The 25,576-nt window shown below is 35.1% G+C and overlaps 1 protein-coding gene across 8 annotated transcripts in view; it reads right to left on the bottom strand.

Moving 5' to 3' along the window:
- PCDH15 (protocadherin related 15) overlaps positions 1 to 25,576 on the bottom strand; it is a 1,788,406-nt gene that overhangs the window by 272,534 nt on the left and 1,490,296 nt on the right. For all 8 annotated transcript variants that reach the window (XR_012417282.1, XM_065521086.2, XM_065521087.1 and 5 more), the window contains 2 exons: positions 12,020 to 12,099; positions 184 to 277 (listed from right to left, as the gene is read on the bottom strand). Coding sequence is in view for 7 of the 8 variants with exons in the window: in XM_065521086.2 (XP_065377158.1) it covers positions 184 to 277; positions 12,020 to 12,099 (174 nt within the window). In the remaining variant the exon portion in view is untranslated. The remainder of the gene's footprint in view (positions 1 to 183; positions 278 to 12,019; positions 12,100 to 25,576) is intronic.

Here is a 25,576-nt window from a genome sequence, read left to right as displayed (position 1 = left end):
TAACAAATTCAGAATATAGGTGCATTTATAAATAGCCTGTTGAAGAAAAGAGCACCACTTCTAGTAATTATAAGAAGTTGCTCCACGTGAAAAACATTAATTCATGTATGTAATAAATTGTTTAAGACTCTCTCAGTTGCCTTAATACTATCTTTAAAACCATTTCCCACAGAGCATACTCACCCCATCTGGCCTGCCATCTGAAGCTGTGATGATCAGAATGTAGCGATCAGTGCTTTCCCTGTCCAGTGCTTTCCCTAAGGTTAGAATCCCCGTGCTAGTGACAAAACAAACAAACAAATAAGACAAAAAGAGATATTATGTCACAAGGAGAGTCTTCTTAGTATAGCGAATTACTCTTGATAGCTTTTTTACCCCTCTCAGTAATCATAGCTTGAGTATTTTAGATATATAATACTAAGATTCATCCTGAAAATTCAAAATGGCTTTTAAGGCTGTCAAATTTCTTAGCAGTAGCCATGAAACTGACACTAAACTGATTTCCTACCTTCCGGGAAACAAAACACAACAAAACTGTGCTTAATTCATTCCAGGAAGAACAGTATCTATCTTGTTTTTGATTATTTCAAGAGAAAAGACTTCATTATTCCTTATCAGTCTCAGAGTTCTTTGAGACAAGGAATGATTTCTTATAACCAATCTATATCACCTCCCAATTTACGTCATATATATGTCTATTATGAAAATGCAAAAACCCATCTAAATTTTATCTCTGAAAAACTCTATGGAAAAAAGTTTTTCTTTTTTCTTAATTTTAAAATAACAGAGGCCCTTTGTACAAAATTAGAAAATAGAATTTTTTAAATTACAGAAATTATGTTTTATGTAATGTGTCTTTTTGTACTTTATTATAACCACATTTAAATATATTATTGTTTCAGAAGAAGAATCATTCTGCATATTTTACAGTTTTTAAGAAAAGTATATTAGAATTCATGTTCTCATTTTATAATTTGTTTGAAACCCCTTTCATGGCTACACTAACAATTTTAGTACTTTGTTACTCTTTGGAAATTTAGCTGTTTCTTAATTTAACTGATGTATAATGGGAGATTAACAGCACTTGGGAAAATTATTGCACTTAGAATATTTTTAATGCTTATTCCTTACCTTTTCACTGTTCAGAATAAATGTTTCCAAATATTTAAGACTTTATTCACCCATGTAATTTATAACAGTTTGGCTATTTGTATGGCTCTCTAATGTAGGTTCTATATTTATTTCTTAGATTTTACAATCTGATATTGTACACATTTTAATTGAGCCTAACAAGCATCCACTGTGTAGGAGAGTTTATCTGAATATAATGAGACATTAAAATATTTATCAAGTCCAGCCAGGCGCAGTTGCTCACGCCTCTAATCCCAGCACTTTGGAAGGCCAAGGTGGGTGGATCATGAGGTCAGGAGATTGAGACCAAACTGGCTAACACAGTGAAACCCCATCTCTACTAAAAATACAAAAAAAAAAAAAAAAATAGCTGGGCGTGGTTGCGGGCGCCTGTAGTTCCAGCTACTCAGGAGGCTGAGACAGCAGAATGGCGTGAACCTGGGAGGCAGAGCTTGCAGTGAGCCAAGATCGTGCCACTGCACTCCAGCTTGGGTGACTGAGCGAGACTCCATCTCAAAAAAAAAAAAAAAAAAAAAAAAAAAAAATTATCAACTCCAAAATATAAATTGTTTCTGATGAATAAGTGTTTTTAAGGTAAGTGCTTTTATTGTAAAGGAAATTTAAACAATTCATATCACATATGGTAGTTGAGTACATTCAAAGCCAATGAATCAAAATAAGAATCACAGTTACTCCATTTTGTTTATTATGTTGTAATGGTTGACATGGATTTTTTGAAAAGTTCTGAACATATGGCATGCCCATGAAAAACAGTTTTGTTTTTTTTTTTTGCTTCCTGTACATTTTATAAATGCTTTGTCAAAATAATTGAAAACCAGTTCCCAGAGCATGTTCACAACAATTAAGTTTGGACCAGCTTCCTACACTATAGAGGGTCCAGATAATCCCATTTTTAAATGACATTAGATGAGAAAAGTAAGACACATATTTCTTCTGAGGCTTATTCACAAGTATCTTAAGAAACAAGAAATCTGAAAACCTAGCCATAGTATAATAAGAGAAAGAAAGAAAATTGAGTTACCATTTTCATTTTGTTTCTTTTCTCAGTTAATTCTCTATATTCCTCATTGTACATTAAATTAGAAAATTACTAAAAAGTATATTGCATATTTACGATGAATTACAAAACTGTCTGTGATAACTGAGTTGATTTACTACCTTCCAGGAAACAAAACATAACAAAACTTTGCTTAATTCATTCCAGGACGAACGATATATATCTTGTTTTTGATTATTTCAAGAGAAAAGATCCATTATTCCTTAGCATATTCAGAATTCTTTGAGACAAGGAATGGTTTCTTATAAATAATCTATGTTGCCTCCCAATTGTACATAGTATTTGGAATATACACACACACACACACACACACAATATATATTCTATATATACTATTTAGAATATATAATACTATATGTATTATTCCAAAAATACTATATGCTGTATACAATATAGTATACAGTATATCCATACTTAGGGATATTTTGAACACAAACAGCTAATTGTGTATTATCTGGTGATTATTATGGAGGTAGTTTTTATGTAATATGCAGGCTTTATGATTCAATGTTGTAGGCAGTTATGTGGTATATTTGGGCAATGTAGAAGGGGAGAAAAACAGGCAGTGCATTTTGGGACTCATAGCTGAAATACTAGTTTGTGGGTATACATGTGCATCCTTTTATTAAATCCGAGAAATAGCTCACAAAACGTCTTATTACCAGCTAGATGGAGGCTATCAGGCCAGGATACATTGGGGTACAGTTAGTAATGCAATATACCTTATAAGTTTACGTATTAAAAATATATAAGCTTCTTCAAAGCATCAATACCACTGCTACTTAAATTATATAGGATTGAAAATACATTTCCCAGGAGTGATGTCAGCAGAAATGGAGAAGACAGCTCCAAGAGATCAAAAAATCACATCAAAAAAATCGCAATTAAGCGGGGACCTTAAAAAGCAAATTTGACAAAACTCTGGAAAACAGGTTTATAGCAACTGTATGAAGGCAGAATTTCTTTTAAAAAAAGGTAGATCAAATATGGTAGAATAACTTTGGGGCATTTTGACTTGTCTTTATCCTACCATCTCACTGGCTCAGAGCGGCCTTGAAAACATCAGTGAACATTCCCAGTGTGACACCATGGTCTTTGTTTCTGGAGGGAGCAGAGCTATCCTTATTCACAAAGAATGCGGGGGTCTATTCTAATCTGCCTGGAGACTGCATGAAGGAGTGACACATGGTACTTATCCTTGTTTCATCAAACTTGGAAATCACTCAAGGCAGAAAAGCAGTGGGCATTCCAAAGAAACATTGTAGGCAGGGGATAGCCCACAACCACCTGAGGCATACAATAGAGTGCCAAAAACTTGCCAGGAAAGTCTGGGTAAATAGTTGCATGGAAAAGTCAGGCACTCAAAAGTGTACTGAGGAATACAAAACAATAAATATAGTTGAGAATTCATAAATACATCCATACATCTACAGTCAATTGATTTTCAACAAAAATGCCAAGATCATTCAATAAGAAAGAATAGTCTTGTCAACAAGTGGCACTGGAACAAATGGAAATCTATATGTAAAAGAATTAAGTGAGACTATTCACTTCATACACAACTATTAACTCAAAATGGATCAATGATTTTTCTAAATACAAGAATTGAAACCTGTAAACAACTCTTAGATAAAAACTAGAGGTAAATATTTATAATCTTGGGTTTGGCCATGGGTTCTTAGATATGACATCAGATGCACAGGAAGCAGAGGAAAAAATAGAGATACTGAACTTTGTCAAAAAAAAAAAAAAAACACACACACACACACACACAAAAAACAAAACAAAAAAACACTTTTGTGCATCAAGGAACATTATCGAGAAAGTTAAAAAAAAAAGAAAAAAACACACATATAACTGGCGAAAATACTTACAAATCACATCTTTTTTCTTATTTCCAGAACATATAAAGTCTTATTTCCAGAATATATAAAGGATTACACAACTTAACATCAAAAAGAAATCCCATTTTAAAAAAAGGCAAAAGACTCAAATACACGTTTTTTTCCAAAGAAGATATAGAAGATACACAAACAATCAAAAAGCATATGAAAACATGTCATTTTATGCAAATGAAAACCCACAACAAAGTATCACTTCACACTTACTATGATAATTGTATTTTTTAAAAAGAAACGAACCCCCACTACTAACAACAACAAAAAAAGAAAGTAAGTGTTGGCAAAAATGTGAATAAATCGGAATCCTCATATATTTCTGATGGGAATATAAAATGCTTCAATCACTGTGGAAAACACTTGACAGTTCCTCAAATGCTTAAAAACACATAATTACACTATTCCCCAGCATATCTCTTGGGTATATACTTTAAAAAGCTGAACACAGGTACTTAAATACATGTATGTATATGTTCACAGCAGCAGTATTTGTAATACCGAAAGGTAGAAAAACAGCTTAAATGTCTGTCAATTTATGAATAGGTAAACAAATTGTTGTATATGCATGCAATGGAATATTATGTAGTCATGAAAAGTAGTGACCTACTTACACATGTTGCAACACAGATGAATCTTGGAAACATTATGCTACAAAAAAGAAGCTAGACGCAAATAATCACACATTGTATGATTCCATTTGTGTAGAATATTCAAAGTAGGTACTTTGAAGCCAGCACACAGATTGGTGGTTGCCAGGGGCTAAGGGAAATAAGGAATAGGGAATAACTGCTAAATGGATTCAGATTTCTATTTGGAGTGATGAAACTGTTTTAGAACTAGACAGAGTTAATAGTTGCATGAGTTCTGAATCTCCTAAACACCACTGAATTGTTCACTTCAAAATGGTTAATTTTACACTATGTGAATTTTGCCTCAATTATATAAATTATATTGCAGAGAATTTTCCATTACCAAGCTTTTGAGCTACGTTCCTGAAACATATTTTGCTTGGCATACTCAAATTCTTTTAGAAAATAGGGTTTGCTTAACCATAAAAATGGTGTTCAAAAATAATTTGAAAATTTGGCCAGACGCGGGGGCTCACGTTTGTAATTCCAGCACTTTGGGTAGCTGAGGTGAGCAGATCACAAGGTCAGGAGATGGAGAGCATCCTGGCTAACACAGTGAAACTCCATCTCTTTTTGTTTTTTTATGTGCACTTTTTAAATTTTTTTGAGACGAAGTCTCACTCTGTTGCCCAGGCTATAATGCAATGGCATGATCTAGGCTCACTGCAACCTCCACCTCCCGGGTTCAAGTGATTCTCTTGCCTCAGCCTCCTGAGCAGCTGGGATTACAGGTTCCTTGGGAAGCTTATTTGAAAGCTCTGTGCCATCAGTTTTCCCTTCTGTCAAATGGGAAAGTGAAATCCCATTTCTACTAAAAATACAAAAAATTAGCCGGGTGTGGTGGTGGACTCCTGTAGTCCCAGCTACTCGGGAGGCTGAGGGAGGAGAATCGCTTGAACCCAGGAGGCAGAGGTTGCAGCAAGCTGAGACCGCACCACTGCCCTCCAACCTGGGCAACAGAACGAGACTCCATCTCAAAAAAAATAAAATAAATAAATAAATAAATAAATAAATAAATAAATAAATAAACACCTGTACTCCCAGCTACTTGGGAGACTGAGGTGGGAGGATCACGTAAGCCTAGACGTTTGAGACTAGCCTGGGCCACAGAGTAATACTCAGTCTTAAAAAAATTAAACAATGTAAATAGAAAGTAGTAGTGGATATCTACTTCCAAACAAAACAAGCTACTGAATTTAAAACCTGCTTCTATAACTAACTGTTTTTCAAAATTCATTGTTTATTAAGAAATACTGATGCAGCATCATTATAAACTAAGATTATCTCACATATTTAATGATATATATGTTTTGCTTAATTAAAACTTTGTTAAAAATTCTACTGCTTGTGACTGAACATTTACACTTGCAAGTATCTGAGCCTTTGACAGATTTACGTTGTTGGGCACTGAGTTTTAGGCTTTATAATGATATTTAGAGAGATTAGAGTATACTTTAAAATATATGGTTGTTTCAAGTTTGACATGGTGTTTCACATTAAATAGCAAATAGCAATTAACAAAAACATACTATAGAGGGAGCTGGGTGTTGATAGCAATTTGGGGAAAAACGATGGTGGCATGAACTAAGGTAGTAGAGTGAAGTGTGAGGAGTAGTTTGATTTGGATTTATATTTTTAAAGTAGAGCTGAGCTGTCAGGGAATAAAATAAATATCATCTTTCTAATACATGAATCTTCAGTATAATCATAAAATTGAAACTGTTATGAAAAACATAATTGAGCATTACTTTTAAAGTCAAAACAAATTAATCACCAAAGAAAAACATTAAAATGCTAGTGAAGAAAAAAATTTTTTTTATAAAGCTATTCCTTTTTAAAAATTTTTTATTATTATACTTTAAGTTCTAGGGTACATGTGCACAACGTGCAGGTTTGTTACATATGTATACTTGTGCCATGTTCGTGTGCTGCGCCCATCAACTCATCAGCGCCCATCAACTCATCATTTACATCAGGTATAACTCCCAATGCAATCCCTCTCCCCTCCCCCTCCCCATAATAGGCCCCGGTGTGTGATGTTCCCCTTCCTGAGTCCAAGTGATCTCATTGTTCAGTTCCCACCTATGAGTGAGAACATGCGGTGTTTGGTTTTCTGTTCTTGTGATAGTTTGCTGAGAATGATGGTTTCCAGCTGCATCCATGTCCCTACAAAGGACACAAACTCATCCTTTTTTATGGCTGCATAGTATTCCATGCTGTATATGTGCCACATTTTCTTAATCCAGTCTGTCACTGATGGACATGTGGGTTGATGCCAAGTCTTTGATATTGTGAATAGTGCCACAATGAACGTATGTGTGCATGTGTCTTTATAGCAGCATGATTTATAATCCTTTGGGTATATACCCAGTAATGGGATGGCTGGGTCATCTGGTACTTCTAGTTCTAGATCCTTGAGGAATCACCATACTGTTTTCCATAGTGGTTGAACTAGTTTACAATCCCACCAACAGTGTAAAAGTGTTCCTATTTCTCCACATCCTCTCCAGCACCTGTTGTTTCCTGACTTTTTAATGATTGCCATTTTAACTGGTGTGAGATGGTATCTCATTGTGGTTTTGATTATTTTAATAGAATTTGGACAGAGATGGAGATAATTTTTGAAATTATCTTGTTTAGCACTGATTTTAAATGTTGGCATCACAGATCCCATCCTTCAGAGATAACAACTCATAAATACTTGAGAGATGGCAATTCCTCAACCTCCCTTAATAAATAACTATGACATTAGGCCATCATATTTATACGGGAAGTTTTCATATATCTTACTTAAATGTGTACTTATTTGTGGATGACTGCTGAGTGAATATTTGCTAAATCGTATGCCACTATCAAGACAGACACTATGAAAAGATACTGGAATAGGGCATTACAGAATCATACAGATATGGCCACTTAATACATGACACTGAATGATTTTTATAACCAATGTTTGTGATTTTCAAAAAACCAAGGTCTTTTCTTTAAAGACCCAGTTTCTTTCTTGGCTGTGTGACTAAGCCAATTTATTAAAATGATAATAATTCAGTACTTTGTAAGCCCATACTGACATTAAGATGATTATTCATTACTACTATTTTTTTTAAAGAAATGCAAGAAAACTTTAGCATACTTTTATTTCATTAAAGAAAAGGAAAGTAATGGTATTATTATGATGCTTATCGGGATAATTTGCATTATAGCATAAAACAATGTGGTATTTAAAGTATACAATAGACATTTAAATATTTTTCATTTTGCTTTAAGATATAAAATAGAACCCAAACATTATTTGCATATATTGAAGTATCTGATAAGGTAGAACATTGCTTATTTTTTTAGTGTACCTTTCTTAGTCCATTTGTGTTGCTATAAAGGAATACTTATGGCTGGATAATTTATAAAGAAAATAAGTATATTTGTCTCACAGTTCTACAGGCTGTACAAGAAGCATATTGCCAGCATCTGCTTCTGGTGAGGGGCTGAGAGTACTTCCACTCATGGCCAAAGGTGAAGGCCATGTGCAGAGATCATATGGTGAGAAAGGAAGCAAGCGAAGAGGGGTGATGCCAAGCTCTTTTTTTACAACCAGTTGTTGTGGGAACTAATAAAGCAAGAAATCATTCATTACCTTTGGTAACAAGCCATTCATACGCTGTTTGCCTTCATGACCCAAACAAATCCCATTAGGCTCCATCTCCAACATGGGGGATCAAATTTCATAATGAGGTTTGGAGTGTCAAATATTCAAACTATAGCAGTACCCGGATTGTTCAAATCCTTGAAAGTTATAGAGAAGTGATGGTGCAAATTTTTGAACATGAATCTCAGAAGTTTCAAAGAAGGTGGCAGTTGAAATTTCAGTTATTGTTCTCCATTTCAAATGCATTGAAATGTATTTCTACCAGTTCAGGCTACTCTGTAAATATCAATGGGAACAACAGCAATGAGGTGGTGGAAACAAAGTGACCATAGGATAGAAGGCAATGGGCCCAGTGTATGGGACCCTGAGTCAAGAATGATCATGAAAAGGGATCACACAACCATTACAAGGACATGTTCTGCTTTAGCTTTCTGGAAGTAGTTTGCGTCTTAAGGAGATATCTGTCCAGGTTGACCTAAGAGCTTTAACATTAAGAATCATGGTCAATTTAGACTAAAAGGATTTTGCATTGACATAATTTACACCTTTAAGAACCTCTGTAACCTAGCCATTATCTTTTTCATTCCAAATGCAGAGATGAGAGGACCACTAGAGATACAGGAAAGCAGTGCATTTAGATAATTTATTTGGCAAAACCAGTAGCTCATTAGATTTCACAATCAGCAATTGAAAAATCTCTTGGCATCAAGGGAAAAACAGGAATGGAAATTCTTGAGAGGCCTAGGCTTCCTGCTTACCAGAGAAAGTGAAAACTTAATTGTTGTCTTTTTCTTTTGCTGACAGCTTTATTAACATTTTAATTCAGATATCATAAAATTCACCAATTTAAAGGGTACAATTCAATGGTTTTTAGCATAATCACAGAGTAGTTCAATCATCACCATAATCAATTTTAGAACATTTTCAACACTGTATCTATTAACCGTCACTCTCCATTCTCTCCCACTCCTCATTTTCAGGCAATCATTGATCAACTTTTTGTCTTATAGATGTGCCTATTATGAAAATTTTATACAAATGAAATAATGTAACACATACTCTTTTTGTGACTGACTTATTTCGCTTAGCATAATATCTTCAAAGTTCATATCTGTTGTAGCATGTTTCAGTACCTCATTATCTTCCATTGATGAGTAATATTATATTACTACAGATAGGCAACATTTTGTTTATTCCTTCATCTGCAGATGGATATCTGACTTGTTTCTACTTTTGTACCATTATAAATAATTCTTTTATGAACTTTCTTTGTGCAAACTATTATGTAGATGCATGTCTTCATTTCTCTTGTATATGAACAGAATGCTCACTTATGCAGTAACTCTGTCTACCATTTGGAGAAAAGGTCAGTTCTCCAAAGGGTACTCATACGGTTTCAATCTGTGTCCTTGCCCAAATCTCCTGTCAAATTGTCACCAACGTAGGAGATAGGACCTGCTGGAAGGTGATTGGCTCATGGGGGCAGTTTGTCATGAATGGTTTAGCACCACCCCCCTTGGTGCTGCTCTTTTGATAGAGGTTAGGAGATCTGCTTGTTTAAAAGTGTGTGGCATTTCCCCTCCCTCTCTCTTCCTCCTGCTCAAGCCATGTGAAGCGCAGACTCCCCGATTTGCCTTCCATCGTGACTGTAAGTTTCCTGAGGCTTCCCCAGAAGCAGAACTGGTGCCAGCATCATGTTTCCTGTACAGCCTGCAGAACTGTGAGGCAATTCAACCTCTTTTCGTTACAAAATACTCAATCTCAAGCATTTCTTTATAGCAGTGCAAAAAGGAACTTATACATGCACATTTTACATGGCCACATAAATTTATGCTGATTTCAACATCTCCACACTTAGTCGTACTTGTTTTTGCCTTTCTTTTTTCACTATAGACACAAAGTATGTATGAAGTCAAATCTCTTTATAGTTTTAAATTACATTTCTCTAATGACCAATGATCAGTGATCACGATCACATTTCCATGTGCTTGTTGGCTATTCACATATCCTTTTTTAAAGGAACGTCTATTCAAATATTTTGCCCATTTTTAATTAGATTGTTTCTCTTTATTAAGTTGTAACAGTTCTTCATGTGTTCTCGAGACATGTTTCACACCATATACATAATTTTAAAATATTTTCTCTCATTGTAGGTTGTTTTTCACTTTAGGATGGTGATCCTTGAAATACATTTTTAAAAATTCATGAGACCCAATTTGTCAATGTTATCATTAATCCTTTGTGCATTTTGTGTCATATCTTAAAATGTACTGACTAATCCAAATAATGAAGATTTACTTCTGTATTTTCTTCTATGTGGAATGTAGTTTTATCTCATATATTGCAGTTTATGATCCACTTTGAGTTCATTTTTGTGCATGATGTGAGATAAAAATTCAAATTCATTCTCTTGCACGTTGTCCCAGTTTCATTTATTGAAACAAAGTTGTTTCCTGATTGGATTATCTTGGCCCCTTTTTGAAAATCAATTGACCATAAACACTAGAGTTATTTCTGGATTCTTAAGTCTGACCCGGTGGCTTATATGTCTATGTTTATGCTAATATTACACAGCCTTGATTAAAGTTTTTCTTTAATATTTTTATTTTGTTTAATGATTGTAAATTGTAGCTAATTTTTGATTTCTACATCACTATGGGATAAAAACGAAAACTGTTAAGCTTTTTTATTTTTCAAATAGAAGTTTACTTATCTGTGGAAAATACTGTCCTTGTCTATAGTTTCCCAGCATTACTAACTTATGTTTGTATAATTCTATTCAACATGAAATTTCAGGTATTTCTGAGAAGACTAATTGACCAACACATGGTTCTCTTGTTTTGGAATTATGTCCCACATGTTTCTGAGTCTGACGTGGCAATGTATTCATTTGTCAAAGTTTTAACTTTATAATCCTTGGCCAAGTTTACATTTCTATTCTTTCAGAAAGTAAAACTATTCATAAGTACACAGGAAATACCAGAGGAGAGCCAAGCTCTTTAGAAACCAGCCACATGTGACAGCAGAACAGCTACCTTGCTATTGCAAATGGGAAGCAAATGGTCTCTCTGAAGCCCTAAATGCCTCCTTTTAATGTCTGCTCCCAGTTTTCTCAATAGTTATCATTAGCAATATCTCAGATGTATTCGGAGAGATAAGTAGAATGACACTGATCTAGACCTCAAAGAAGTTTGACATGAACATGTATTTTATTTCATTTTGCTTTTTTTCTTAAATTTATCTATGTTAATCTGAAATTGAAGGATGTGTTTGTAACACATCTTGCCTGCAAGACTCCCTTTGAATACATGGTTTAGTGCTAAGTAACCCTTTGCAGTAATGTCCTTGTCATTATTAGTAGCTGACAACCTTAAAAGGATCTAATTAATCCCAGTTATGCCTTCCAATGAAATGTTTCCACCTCAGTAGAGCTTACCTAGTAAAAATGTTAAAAATAGACAGACTCCTGGGTAAGATTTCTGGGCTCAGAATTATCCTCTGAGCTACCATTAACATTCATAGAAAACAAAAAGGGAAGTACAACTACGCACAGTTGAAAGCCTCTGATTAGAAGTCTGTTCTCCTGCTAACAGTACATTGCTGTACATTTTTTTAAAGTAGGAAATCATTTTTTACTTACGTTTCTGAAAGATTAAAAACTCTCTGAGGATCTCCATTCTCAATGGCATATGTTATTGGGTCTCCCTCTCGATCAGTTGCCTTCAGAGAGAAAACATAATTCAATTATCAAGTAATTGATGTGGCGCCCACTCATTACGGAGTAATACAAAACCTTGAAACTAATAGCATAGAATGTCCATGACACTGTTAAAGAATAAAGATTAAAGCATGGCCTAATGGCAAAGTGTAAAATTAAACATTAATATCTGATCCATTTCTGAATACATAATCCTGTCTGGTGTGGAAATAATCATTTTCCCAAGGTTTACCTATCTTATTAATTAATAAATTTATTTTATATGTCTGTTTATAATTTAAATAAAAGCTGCTGGCCGGGCGCAGTGGCTCAGCCTCTAATCCTAGCACTTTGGGAGGCCAAAGTGGGCAGATTACTTGATGTCAGGAGTTCAAGACTAGCCTGACCAACATGGTGAAATCCCATCTCTACTAAAAACACAAAAAGTTACTCAGGTACAGTGGTGCACACCTGTAATCCCAGCTACTCAGGAGGCTGAGGCAGGAGAATTGCTTGAACCCAGGAGGCAGACATTGCAATGAGCTGAGATCATGCCACTGCACTCCAGCCTGGGCAACAAAGCAAGACTTTGTCTCAAAAAAAAAAAAACAAACAAACAAAAAAAAAAAAAACAAAAAAGGTGTTAAACTCTATATACATTTTTACAGTGTTGATAAAGTGTTTAACATATACTCTTTTCTTTTTCTGTTCAGAATATATCAAGATAATAATTCAAATCAGTTTAACTTTCTGGTTAAAAATCCTGAATTTATAGCCACAAAACATGACTTCAAAACTGGACTCCAATTGTCCTATGTGATTATTTCTGTGTACCCATTTCTAAAACAAGGACTGTATAACAATACAAGTGTTAATAGATCTTGAGAGGTTTAATTGAAATAATGTTTATCAAGGCACATAGACTAATATCTGGTACATTGTAAATAAATATTAACCTTTTTGTTGGTTTTTCTTCCCTTCAACACCCAAGTCGGAGAAGAAAACATATAGTTTGACTTTTAGTTCCAAGTTTCTCTTGCCCAAAATAAAGATACTCTTGTTTTATGGCACTGAGTTTTACCTTCAAAAACATTACATCAGTTCTTTTTCCAGTGAGTCATTTGATCCTCTTATAAAAGACATGGATAAAGAAAGAAATTTGGATGCTGTCAGAGATTTGAAAGAAGGATCTGCCTAAGCATGATGCTACAAAGGGGGGAAATATCTGATAAAGGTCCAGATGTATTTTATTTTTAGGTGACTATCCTGGCAGAAACACCAGCCTCTCCACAGACAGGAACTGCCCTGGAGTTAGCAGGACCTGAGAGAGGAATAAGTATGTGAGTTTCTTTCAGTGACTAGATAATAACTGTCCCAGCCATAAGAAGCTGAGTGTGAAATTCGCTGTTCAGACAGGCAAGAACATATTGTTCTTAGTGGTAGATCAGCTGGCTTTGACATGGATTACACAGTGCTGCTCATTGAATGTCTTTATCAGCTACCAGATTGGATTAATGGTCAGAAGCCTCTATTGGACCACATAAACTACAGAATCAAGGGACAACTGAAAATAGTATTTCAGTCAGTAAGAAACTACTGAATATTGGGCCAGGTTCTGTAAGAAAAGCTTTGCAAGATTATTTAATCTGTGTCTCATAAAAGTGATATACTTCCTTCACATGGCTCCTATGACATCATATTGTCCTGCTTTCAATCCTCATATTATCAACTGTAGTTCCTCATTTTCGTTTGCTGATTTCTCCTCATTTATAAGACTTATTTTGTATTGGATTGTTCCAAAGATTGGTCCTTGAACTTCACTTATTTACTCATCTCATTCAATAGTGTAGCTATAAATACTCTCTATCTGCTAAAGACGGTCATATCTCTAGGCTAGCCCTTTCATCTGGATTTCAGCTGTGTATCCAATTGCCTACATGGATTCACATTAGATGAATAATAATAAGCCTCTCCGATTTAAAAGGTTAAAAACCCCAAATCTAGATCTCCTCTCCATCTTGACATACCTCAAAAAATAAAAGATATTCAAACAATAACCTATTGTTTTCACTGCTTCATCATCTCAGTAAATACCTGCAACTCCATTCTCCTACTTTCTCGGGGCTCATAGCCACACTTTGAGCACTCACTCTTACTCTCCAATGCAACCCGTCAGCAGATCCCACCAGATTTATCTCAAATATCTGCTGTATCTGGCTCTGTCCGAATTTCTTCTCTACCACCATCTTCCTCATGGATTATGGTAGTAACCATTTTACTAAAGTGTAGCTTCTTCCCTTATATCCTCACAATAGTCAATTTTTAATTAAGCAAACAAAAGTACTTGTTTTTCCAGGCCAATCTTTTATTTCTTTGGGATAAAGTCTATTGCTTTCTCCCCCAGCTCCCCACCCTCCCCGTGCCACACACACCAAAATAAAATGGAATAAAAATAGTAAATGAAGAAGAAAGTAATAAATTAGCTAGGGTAAAATATTTTTTAAACATTCCATGTCAGCCAAAATCCAAAATTTTAGATTTCATTGAGTTACTCATAATGGAAGCCTAAGAGTAGAAAATAAGAAGCAAAGACATTTTTAAGAATGCACTCAATAAAATGGATAGTAGATGCTTGGTATTTTTCCTTGTATTCTGTTATTTGCTAGATAGGAACCACAAATAATGATACTCAGCTAACATTTTGAAGAAACAGAGAATTATATCTGGAAACTATATCTTAACCCTAAAAAGCTTACACTGAACTTTTTCTGTTGTTTTTCTCTTGGTCAATAAATTTTACTTGTTATGTTGTTATAGATATGATCAAGTTCTTTTTGTTTGTTTATTGCTATGTTGTTGCTGTTTTAATTTTTTTCTTGAGAAATATTGTATAATCTTGTGTTTCATAAAAGCCAGAAGAAATGCATTCTGAAACAAGATACCTTCACGTAAACAATTTTAAGTCCAGATTAATATTGAATCTTTTATTATATCAGATCTACTCTAATATTTAATATCCTTTATGTAAGATGAGAGCACTGTGAGTATTGTGTTTTTTATTTGTATTTCATTATTTTTATGTTAATTCCTTTCTATCCCAGAGGTAGTTTGAAATATTTCTTCAGTTTTATTTTGACCACTCAAATACCTCAGTCTTTTAAGGATTGTGAATGTCAGTAATTTGCCTACTTCATTCTTACGTAAGGTCGTGCTCATTTTGGAAACTTTGAAGACCTAGGATTTAAAAGGAAATTCTTATTTGATTTATTTCCTCATATTTATCTTTTCACATAATCCTTTATTGGTGTTTCAGGGTCTGGGGTGGTATAATAATTAGGAAATATTTACAGTTTTTCAGCCAAGAAAGCAAAAGGAAATGGTATAATCTTCATCAAAGTTCTGCAATCTATCCATTACATGAGTTAGCACTTGTATAGACAATGTCATCTTTATTTGTCAATGTCCAAAGGTGAGAAATAATCCATAAAAGAAAAAACTGGAAATATCAACAGAAGCATTTACTCTTCAAGTATTAGGATTTGATTATGTGTGTATATGTACCCTAAATATATTTCTATTAGCAATATTTAAAGGTTTTTTATATATAAATCTAACCAGCCATCTCAAAATAACTGCTTATAATATGTCAGAAACTATATTAACCTTTTGCATGTCTTGTCTCATTTAAAGCTAATAGTAACTTTACTGGTAAATAGAAAATGCATATGACTTCAATTATATCACTATTTCTGCCATCATTCCAACCAGATTTCTCTGTACTTTACTTAATTGAAAGATGCATCTTTTTTATCTAGAGAGAGTAATAACTGTATCATCTTGAAAATGGGAGCATAGTGTTATTCAATATTTTCCATAATATACGAGATAGAAATTGCTTCTTCTTAGTGAACTAAACATTTTATGTGTTTATTTTTGATAAATCAAGTCATATCCAAATCTCTTCTTCAAAGCCTGAGAAAAGTAAGATAGCAGTTATCTTTCTGGGGCTTATTTTGAGTTTAACGGGGGAGATTCTGGAGCCAGCTACCTGGATTCAACCTCAGGTGTACCATCTCTTCTCAGATAATGCACTCAAGTACAAAATTAGAATAATAATACTATTATTTACAGTAATCACTCATGAATTCAACAAATATTTATCGAGCATCTACACTGTGTTAAGCACTGAGGCTGCAGCGGTAAACCACACAGACAAAAATCCTGCCCTTATACAACTTATATGGTAGTGGAGGAAAATGAATTTAAAAATTAATTAGAATATTTTGTTTTCAGATCTTTATACGTGTTGCTGAACTACAAAATATTTCACGAAGGACATATATGGAGAGCAGGGTGAGGATTTACACTTACAGAGAAGTGATCATAACAGACTTACTGAAAATGTGAAATTTTGGCAAATGCTTGTAAAAGGTGAAAGAGTAAGTCACGTGGGGAAGAACATTCCAGCAAGAGGTCAGAGCAAGTGATAAAGGTCATGAGGTGGAAACAGGCCTAGTGAGTTTCAAGAACAGCAAGGAGGTTGTCAGATCTGGAGGCAAGCATGTGGAAGAGGAGCTCCTCAGTTTACTTTGACCACTTTAATATCTCTGGTTAAATGAATAAATGATGTGTATTTTGGATGGCTGGCAAGTAATGCACTTTAGCCACTGGTTTGCTAATATATGGTTAATAACATCGTTAAGATTAAAGCAAGTCTTTCCTTTAATTTTAATTTAATTTTAATTTTGCCTGAAGAACAAATGATTCCTTTAAAAAAATCAAAAAGAAATTACTCTTTCCAGTCCGCTCAACCAGATTACTTGCAGCATCTGACTTAAGAGTCCCTCATTTTTCAGAAGCACCAATAGGGAAGCAAAAGTATTTATCCAAGGAAGCAATGTTCTTAGACACTGGCAAATGGAAAATTTGAAAAAGAAAACAAATTTTCTGTAAACTAATATTCTGTTCATGTTAAAGATGAACACAGCCATCAAATACCATCTGGTAGAGTGCACTTTATGTGCACAGAATGATTCTACACATTTCACAGGACATTAAGACAAAGTAACTGCCCTTAGGGATTCTAAAATAGATAAAAATCGATGGATTTGGATGATTTTCTCACTTAGGCAAACAAGTTCTGATTTATGTTATTAAACTACTTGAGAGCAACAAATAAAGCTTTCAATTCAGTATAGCAGTGTTTCAAAAAATGTACACATTCATTCCTGGTATTACATTTTTTGGCCTTTAACAAAATGTTATAATATTTATGAATATATTTAAAAAAATTAATGAATATATTTTATTCATGTCAAGTACTGTTATTTTGTCATTCATAATGATAATATAAAATGTCCTTTTGAAGTAAGTGTAAGTAGAGGTCAGTTTATTAAATATTCTAAACAACATCAAATGAGTAATATGATACAGAATATACATATATATGAAACATGGAAATGTAGCTAAGTCTACAATGACAAAAATATACATATGTTCAAAAATAAAAGGATGTTGGGAAACTGCACATAGGAGAGCCATAAAACTGCTCTTTTTCTTACAATGTTGGTATGGATTAATGATCTTTTGCCCGGGGATGAAGTAAAATGCCTTATGCTAGGAAGGCATAGCAGAATCACTACTGGTAGTGTTGAAAATAAATGGCATTTAAAAGTGAGCATAAATTTCTTTGTCATATCCAGAGAAATTTCTGTAAATTAAGAAGTCCTTAATAGGAAAAATATCTAGACTTCCGTTAGATTTAGGGAGACTCTATGATGGCTTACTCTCAAAAAATTGTTGTCGTACAAAATGGGTAACCTTGGAACACAAAGAGATTTAATCAATGCTAAAATGAGCCTGGAACTCTAATTTTGTCCAGGGCTCAATGAACAATCAACAAAATAAACCTAGAACTAATGTAAATATTCAAAATGACCCATCCAAATAATGGTTACCATTATGTAAAAGCACTTTGAATATCCCATCTCATTTAATCCTCAAAACAATCTTATCTGGAGAGCACTGCAATCCCTATTTTATAGATAATAAAATCTTAAGCTTAAAAATTAAATAATTTGCCAAAGTTTACAGACTATAGAATTCATATTCTAAGTCTTCTGAAACTCATTCTCTATCACTAGCAAAGTCCCCTATGTCCTAAACTTATCTCAACGTTCCCTTCACCTGCTTGCTTGAACCAACACCAAGCTCTTCTTAAGAACCTAATTTTCCGATATCCCTTTTGATTGGTGAGCCTCATAGTAGCCTTCTTGTTTCTCAGTGACACTGCCAGATTATTCTTCTGGAAATGCATCAGCTTTAATTCTTATACCATAAGCATTAGACAGTATTAACTGCTACTCTTCATTGTTAAAGTCATATTCTACACTATTTATCATCCTTCCTGTTTTTTGCTCATTGTCAGTCTCTCTCATTGTCTGTCATTGCTGTCATTATCAACTTAATCCAATATCAAAGTTTCAAATAATATGTTAAATGCTCATGACTTCAAAATTGTATTTCAGTTCTGCCGCTTAGAAATTCAAGATCATGGCACTAGTAGATCCCATGCACCTTTCGTGGTCTGCAGAGAGCTGTCTTCTCATTCTATACTTACATGGTAGAAACAGAGAGCTCTGGTTTCTTCATTCCCCATAAGGGCACTAGTGGCCATTCGTGAGGACTCCACTCTCATAGCCTAAGTGTCTCAAACTACCAAATGTCCTACTTCTAAATACCATGACATTGAGGATTTTGGCTTCAATATGTGAATTTTGGGGGAAGACAAACATTCAGTCCATAGAAGATGTCAAAAAGTCTTTTCAAATACAGTATGGCCAATATTGAATTACTCTTCCTCTAACAGCGTTTTAATTTTGGCTAATGACAAATCAATGTTTCCAGTTGCTCAAGCTGTATCTTAATACCTATTCTTAACTTCTACCTTCCATTCCATATCCAATTCATTAACAAATCATGTAGTTTTTAACCACCAAAATATAACCAGATTGAAATCACGTCTCATCATTTCTGGAAAGATCACTCCAAGCCTAGAATGGACTGATAGAGCATATCAACAAATCTCCATAATTTTTCCCAGGCTTCCTCCACAGACCAATTTCAATGCAGCATCCAGAATTATCCTTTGTTAAATTTGGTTGATTATGTCACTGCTATACTCAAATTCTTTTAACTATACCTAATTTCATGCAAAGTAATTATATCTATCCCTCTCCTATTACTGAATGATCTCATTTCTACTACTGTCTCTTTCCTTTACTTTACTTTGTAAAGAGGAGTATTTTCTTCTTCCTCAAACACACCAGACAGGTCTAAACTTTGAGGTCTTACCTTGAACCTGAAATACTTTTCCTCAGATACAACCATGGCTTATCCTCTTACCTTATTCAATTCTTTGTTGTAAGGTCACTTTCTCTGTGAAATAATCACTATCAAATTGTATTTTCCCATGCACTTCCTCTCTAGCTTTCCTTCTTTCATTTTCCCCATAACATCTTCTAAAGTTCCACATAACTCACATATATTTTGTTAATTTTCTTCTCTATTAGAATGGAACTTTCATAAAAGCAGAAATTTTGTCTTCTGCATTTACTGTTATATCCTAGCATTTTTAGTTGTGACACAATAAGAAGTTAATATTTACTTATAATTTGGCCCTTGCAAAGTCATGTGTCTTAATGATTATAATTATAATGAGAAAAATGAATGAGAGAATTTTGGAAAAATGAAAAAAGAAGGTATTAAGTGGACACTGGTCTCTCCCTGCTCCTGTTTTCATTGAGAGGCAGGAAAATGCGCACCTCAGGAGGGGAGGGCATGGGACACTCTGGCTTCTCCCTGATTTATAAAACTGCAAGGATAAACTAAGTCCAGGAAACTCAGTCAGAGCTCTGTTCTGTGTATGCATATTTTTCCTAGTATTATAAACGGCCTTCCTTTGTACTTCCTGTGACTGGGAGCCAAACTTTAATGTACTGAAGGAAGTACAGCATTTCAATTGTATCTGGTACTTTAAGCAACTGAATTTACAGTAAAACAAAACAAAACAAAAAGAAACCCCACATGCTTTTTATCTATTGTATATACTGTGTGTCTCTCTATTAATTGCTTCCAAACTTGACAGAGAAAAGAAGGTCGTGTGTGTGTGTGTGTGTGTGTGTGTATATGTGTTTGTGTCCTAATCTACATTTTCAGAATACTTGTCCTAAGTTAAACACATTCCAAAAGACTATTAGGGAACAGTTTGTTCTGGGCACACTGATATAAATATCTCAGTTATCTTTATTTATAATTAGTAAGATATTTGCTTATCACCTTGATGAATATTGGACATGAATATTCATTGCTAAAATGAATGGCTCAAGATAAAGGAAGTTATATGAATAAACTGTATGAAACCAGGAAGCCTTTTGTCATCTGGAATGATGCTGAAAAGATGATTCCACAACTATGAGTTTAGCCCAATTATTCATAGTTTTTATTGCCCAATACTAACTATAACATTACTCTGAGAGCTGTCCCTAGAATAGTGTTTGGTTTGCCTAAAGTGAACTGAAATAAAAATGTTGTCAGGCCTCTAAAAGGACAAATCTTACTTGCTAATAAATATACCTGTGCATAGTAGTATTTGGCCTGAGACAAACTTTTACAACCTTTCTATGAATGTTGTGACAGAGAATCCTAGTCCTCTTTTACTACTACTTATTGGTGGCGATTAATACTTAGAATCTATTTATTGTGGAAAGAATTGGCTTTGGTCAGTTTACAGCCCTTAACATTTAATAACAAACCAAACAGAAAAAAATCAGAATTAACATTTCTATCATTATAAAAATTTCTTCAAGATATAGCTCTTGTCCAGATTTATATAAATAGAAGTTTATTTGTTCTTTGTTTTAGAACTATGAAAAACTGGACACCTACAAAGCAATTTACTTAAACTCTTAGAATTTAGTTCAAGGTTTTCTCAAAGCTTTCCTCAGAGCCTATTCACTTTTCTAACTAGTTAGATTTCTCAGCCTTCACTATATAAAAAACAGATATATAAAATAATAAAGTTATCCGGACACAGGCAGACAGTGAATGAAATCTGTATATAGTGAATGGCTTGACAACTGTGAGAGAAGTGGACAGAAAGTGCACCTTAAAAACAATAGACACAGGCCGGGTGCGGTGGCTCACGCCTGTAATCCCAGCACTTTGGGAGGCCGAGGCAGGCAGATCACGAGGTCAGGAGATCAAGACCCTCCTGACTAACACAGTGAAACCCCATCTTTACTAAAAACACAAAAAATTAGCCGGGCATGGTGGCGGGCACCTGTAGTCCCAGCTACTCGGGAGGCTGAGGCAGGCGAATGGCACGAACCCGGGAGGCGGAGCTTGCAGTGAGCTGAGATGGCGCCACTGCACTCCAGCCTGGGTGACAGAGCGAGACATCATCTCAAGAAAAAAAATAAATAAATAAAAAATTAAAAAAAAAACATGAAAAACAAACACACAAAAAAATAGACACAACAAGCATAGTTATCAGAGATCAATTGTCCATCAAGCCCCACACATCACAGCACTATTTATAGATAAAAATATGTAATCCAATTTAGGAACTATTAATCACACAATATTCTGAATTAAATAGACAAAAACAAAGCATTTAATTGGTGCCCATTATAAATAATATATGTACTGCTAGAAATGAGAAATAATATAAAACTATTCACTTTAGCCCCTACCTTAAGAAAATATTAATCTTTGTGAAATAAACATTGAGAAATAGTGTTCACTATACTCTGCTTAACTGTGTATTTGTAAAAATAATCCAGGTCTAATATCTACAAGATTAAGAACCTAGTCTTAATTCTCTCACTTTTAGCCACCTAGGGTCTAGGGAACAGTTCCCTAGACCTCTATTCTAAATCATAAAATGAAATAAAAGATATTTCAAGCATCTACTTCATATAGTAGATATAGAATCAGACGAAGTAATAGATACTTAATACACTTTAGAATTCAATTCAAATAGAAGGTACTGCTCAATGGGCAGGCACAGTGGCCCATGCCTGTAATCCCAGCACTTTGGGAGCCCAAGGCGGGCAGATCACAAGGTCAGGAGTTCAAGACCAGCCTGATCAACATGGTGAAACCTGTCTTTACTAAAAATACAAAAATTAACCGGGCATGTTGGCATGCGCTTGTAATCCCATCTACTGAGGAGGCTGAGGCAGGAAAATCGCTTGAACCCAGGAGGCAGAGGTTGCAGTGAGCTGAAATCATACCATTGCACTCTAGCCAAGGCAACAGAACGAGACTCCATCTCAAAAAAAAAAAAAAAAAAAAAAAAAAAAAAGAAGGTATTGCTCAATGAATTAATTTAATAGTTAAAATCTTGGGCTTTGGAGTGAAATGGGACTCTTTCACTTACAAGCCATGTCCTCTTTGAGCAAGACTTAAGGTGTTTATGTCTCAGTGACATCATTCTGATACTCAGATAAAATAGCACAAGGCTGTCATGATAATAGAATGAAATAGTTCCTATCTAGAATTCAGCATAGTGCTTAGCACACATTTACTAAACTCTTACTATTGATGTTAACATTTAGAAAGAAGAATGCACAATAGAATTTAGGCAAAAAATTTATTTGTAAAGTAGTGTTTCTTAAAGAGACTACACCTCTGTTACCAATAAAACTCTCACTTCTGGAATACTCAGCAACATATAGTAAGTGATATGATACCATATTAGCAGAAATAGTGCATCAAATTCCCCCCAATCGCTTAAGTTTGGGGGGAATTTTTTTTCCCTATTCTTAGACACAAAAATTTTCATCTGCAGGGTTAAATGTATACTTTAGCACTGCTTTTTCTCCATGTCTACTTTATGTACTGATAAATAGAAAGAAATATCTCAAATGTGTCTAAGATAGGTAGATATTGGTTGATACGGTTTGTCTGTGTTCACACACAAATCTTATCTTTAATTCCCACGTATTGTAGGAGAGACCTGGTAAGAGAAAATTGAATCATGGAAGCAGGTCTTTCCCATAGCTATTCTTGTGATAGCAAATAAGTCTCATGAGATCTGATGGTTTGAAAAATGGGAGTTTCCTTGCCCAAGTTCTCTCCACTTGTCTGCCACCATGTGAGACATGCCTTTCATCTTCCACGACAATTGTGAGGCCTCCCCAGCTACATGAACTGTAAGTCCAATTGAACCTCTTTTTTTTGTAAATTGCCCAAAAGGTATGTCCTTATCAGCAGCTTGAAAATGGACTAATACATTGGTCAACTATATTGGCAGTGGATGGTCGGGAGGGGAACATAAATAAATGTTTATAAACCTGGCCATCAACACTTTGAGCTAAAAAAAAATGACAAATGAGTGAAATACACAATTCACAACCAATACTGAGCATGTATTATTTTAAGCAAATGAATAGATCAAACACTAACATAATCCCTTAGTAAATTTTCAGTTGATATAGATATCAAAAAGTAAAAATAAGCAGGATTGGAACACATAGCAGAGACACTTCTCCAATGGCAAAGTGAGGAGCTACATTGACCATCTCCCAGTAAAACAATCAGAACTGCTAAAAAAGAAACCTTAAAAATTAAAGTCTCAGCCAGGCACAGTAGCTCAAGCCTGTTATCCCAGAATTTTGGGAGACTGAGGCCAGAAGATTACTTGTGGATAGGGTTTTAAAACCAGCCTGGGCAACATGGTGAAAACCATCTATACCAAGAAAACAAACAAACAAACAAACAAAAACAACAAGATACAAAAATCAGCTGTGCATGGTGTTGTGCAACTATAGTCTCAGATACTTGGGAGGCTGAGGTGGGAGGATCACTTGAGCCCTGGAGTTCAAGGCTGCAGTGAGCCATGACCACACCACTACACTCCAGCCTTGGCAACAGAGTGAGACCTTGTCTCAAAATAATATTAATAATCATAATAGTAATATAAATAAAGTTTTAAAATAGTCTCTAAATATTGTTCTCAAGACATATGGCAAGTGGAAAAATATTCAACAAAACCTACTAAATCTCACTAAGAACTGTGAAAACTGTTCTTAGTGAGTTCACTAAGAACAGCCTGTCTCTGTCCCTTTCCAAAAACCTATCCAGCACAGCATAATGCAGGCGTAGTCAAGAACATGGGACTTCTTCCTCACAGCTTCAGTCTGAAACTCGGGTAAATGCCCATGAAAGGCAGGCCACATAATTTCTTATCACCCCCAGCTCTGTGTTGCAGTGGCTGAGAAGTCTGAAGATTATGGTGGGCCTTACGGTTAGGAATGGAGAAAAAGGCATTTGCCAAGTCAATGGCTGCATACCAGGTACCAGGAACTGTGTTAATTTGCTTAAGCAATGAAACCACATCTGGTACAGCAGCTGCAGTTGGAGTCACCACTTGATTAAGCTTACAATAGTCCACTGTCATTCTCCAAGATCCATCTATCTTATGCTCAGGCCAAATAGGAGAGTTGAACAGGGGTGTGGTGATCATCACCCCTGTATCTTTCAAGTACTTGATAGTGGCACTATTCTCTGCAAACCATCCAGGGATGTGATACTGTTTTTGATTTACTATTAAAAACAGGTAGAGGAAGCTCTAATGGCTTCCATTTGGCCTTTCCTACCATAATAGCCCTCTAGTCAGGGAGCCAATATGGGGCTTTTGCCAGCTTCTAAGTATGTCTGTGCCAATTATGCATTCCAGCACTGGGGAAATGACGACAGCATGAGTCCAAGGACCCACTGGATAACCACTGTAAGTCAGATCCAAGCTCAAACTCCATTAATTACCTGACCTCGATAAGCCCCTACTTTAACTAGAGGACCACAGTTTTGGGTTCCCAAGAATCAACGTCAGCTCACAGCCAGTGTACAGCAGTACCCAAAATGACTGATCGTTTCCCTTTCCCCAGTGCACAGTGACCTTGGTAAAAGGCTGCAGGCTTCCTTGGAGAAGGATGAAAGAAAGATTAACAGCATAAATTGGTGGATAGTGTAATGGGATTCTTCCTCAAGGGGACCTGGCCTCCCCTTCATTCAAGGAGTTCTGGGTCTGTAAACTGGCTCAAATCTGGAAATTGACTGAAGGGTCATGATTCTCCGTTTTTATAATTCAAATTAGTCTTTTGTCCATTAGACCTAGAAGTTTTCTGCTTAAATTAAGTAGAAATGCAGTAGGCTTCCTATTAATTTCACTTCTAGGAAAACCCTGATGAATTAGCCAATGCCAGAGCCCTACATGAGTCAGACTACTCTGATGCTGCTTTGCCTCTGCTGTCCATTATGGTAACTTGCCTTTGATGGTTGAGTGCCTCCACTTGGCCCGTGCCACCTTGGGATCCAATTATTCCTGTTGTATTTAAATTTTGTAGTAGAGTGACTGTGGTTCACACTGCTAGATTTGACATACAGAGAAGAGCAATTATAGGGCTCTTGAAAGATGCGGGTGCTGCCCTCACAAAT

This window comes from Macaca fascicularis, chromosome 9 (genome assembly GCF_037993035.2).
Source record: "Macaca fascicularis isolate 582-1 chromosome 9, T2T-MFA8v1.1".
NCBI lineage: Eukaryota > Metazoa > Chordata > Mammalia > Primates > Cercopithecidae > Macaca > Macaca fascicularis.
Note: the sequence above shows the minus strand (reverse complement) of the source record. Positions and strands in the feature narration are given on the sequence as shown.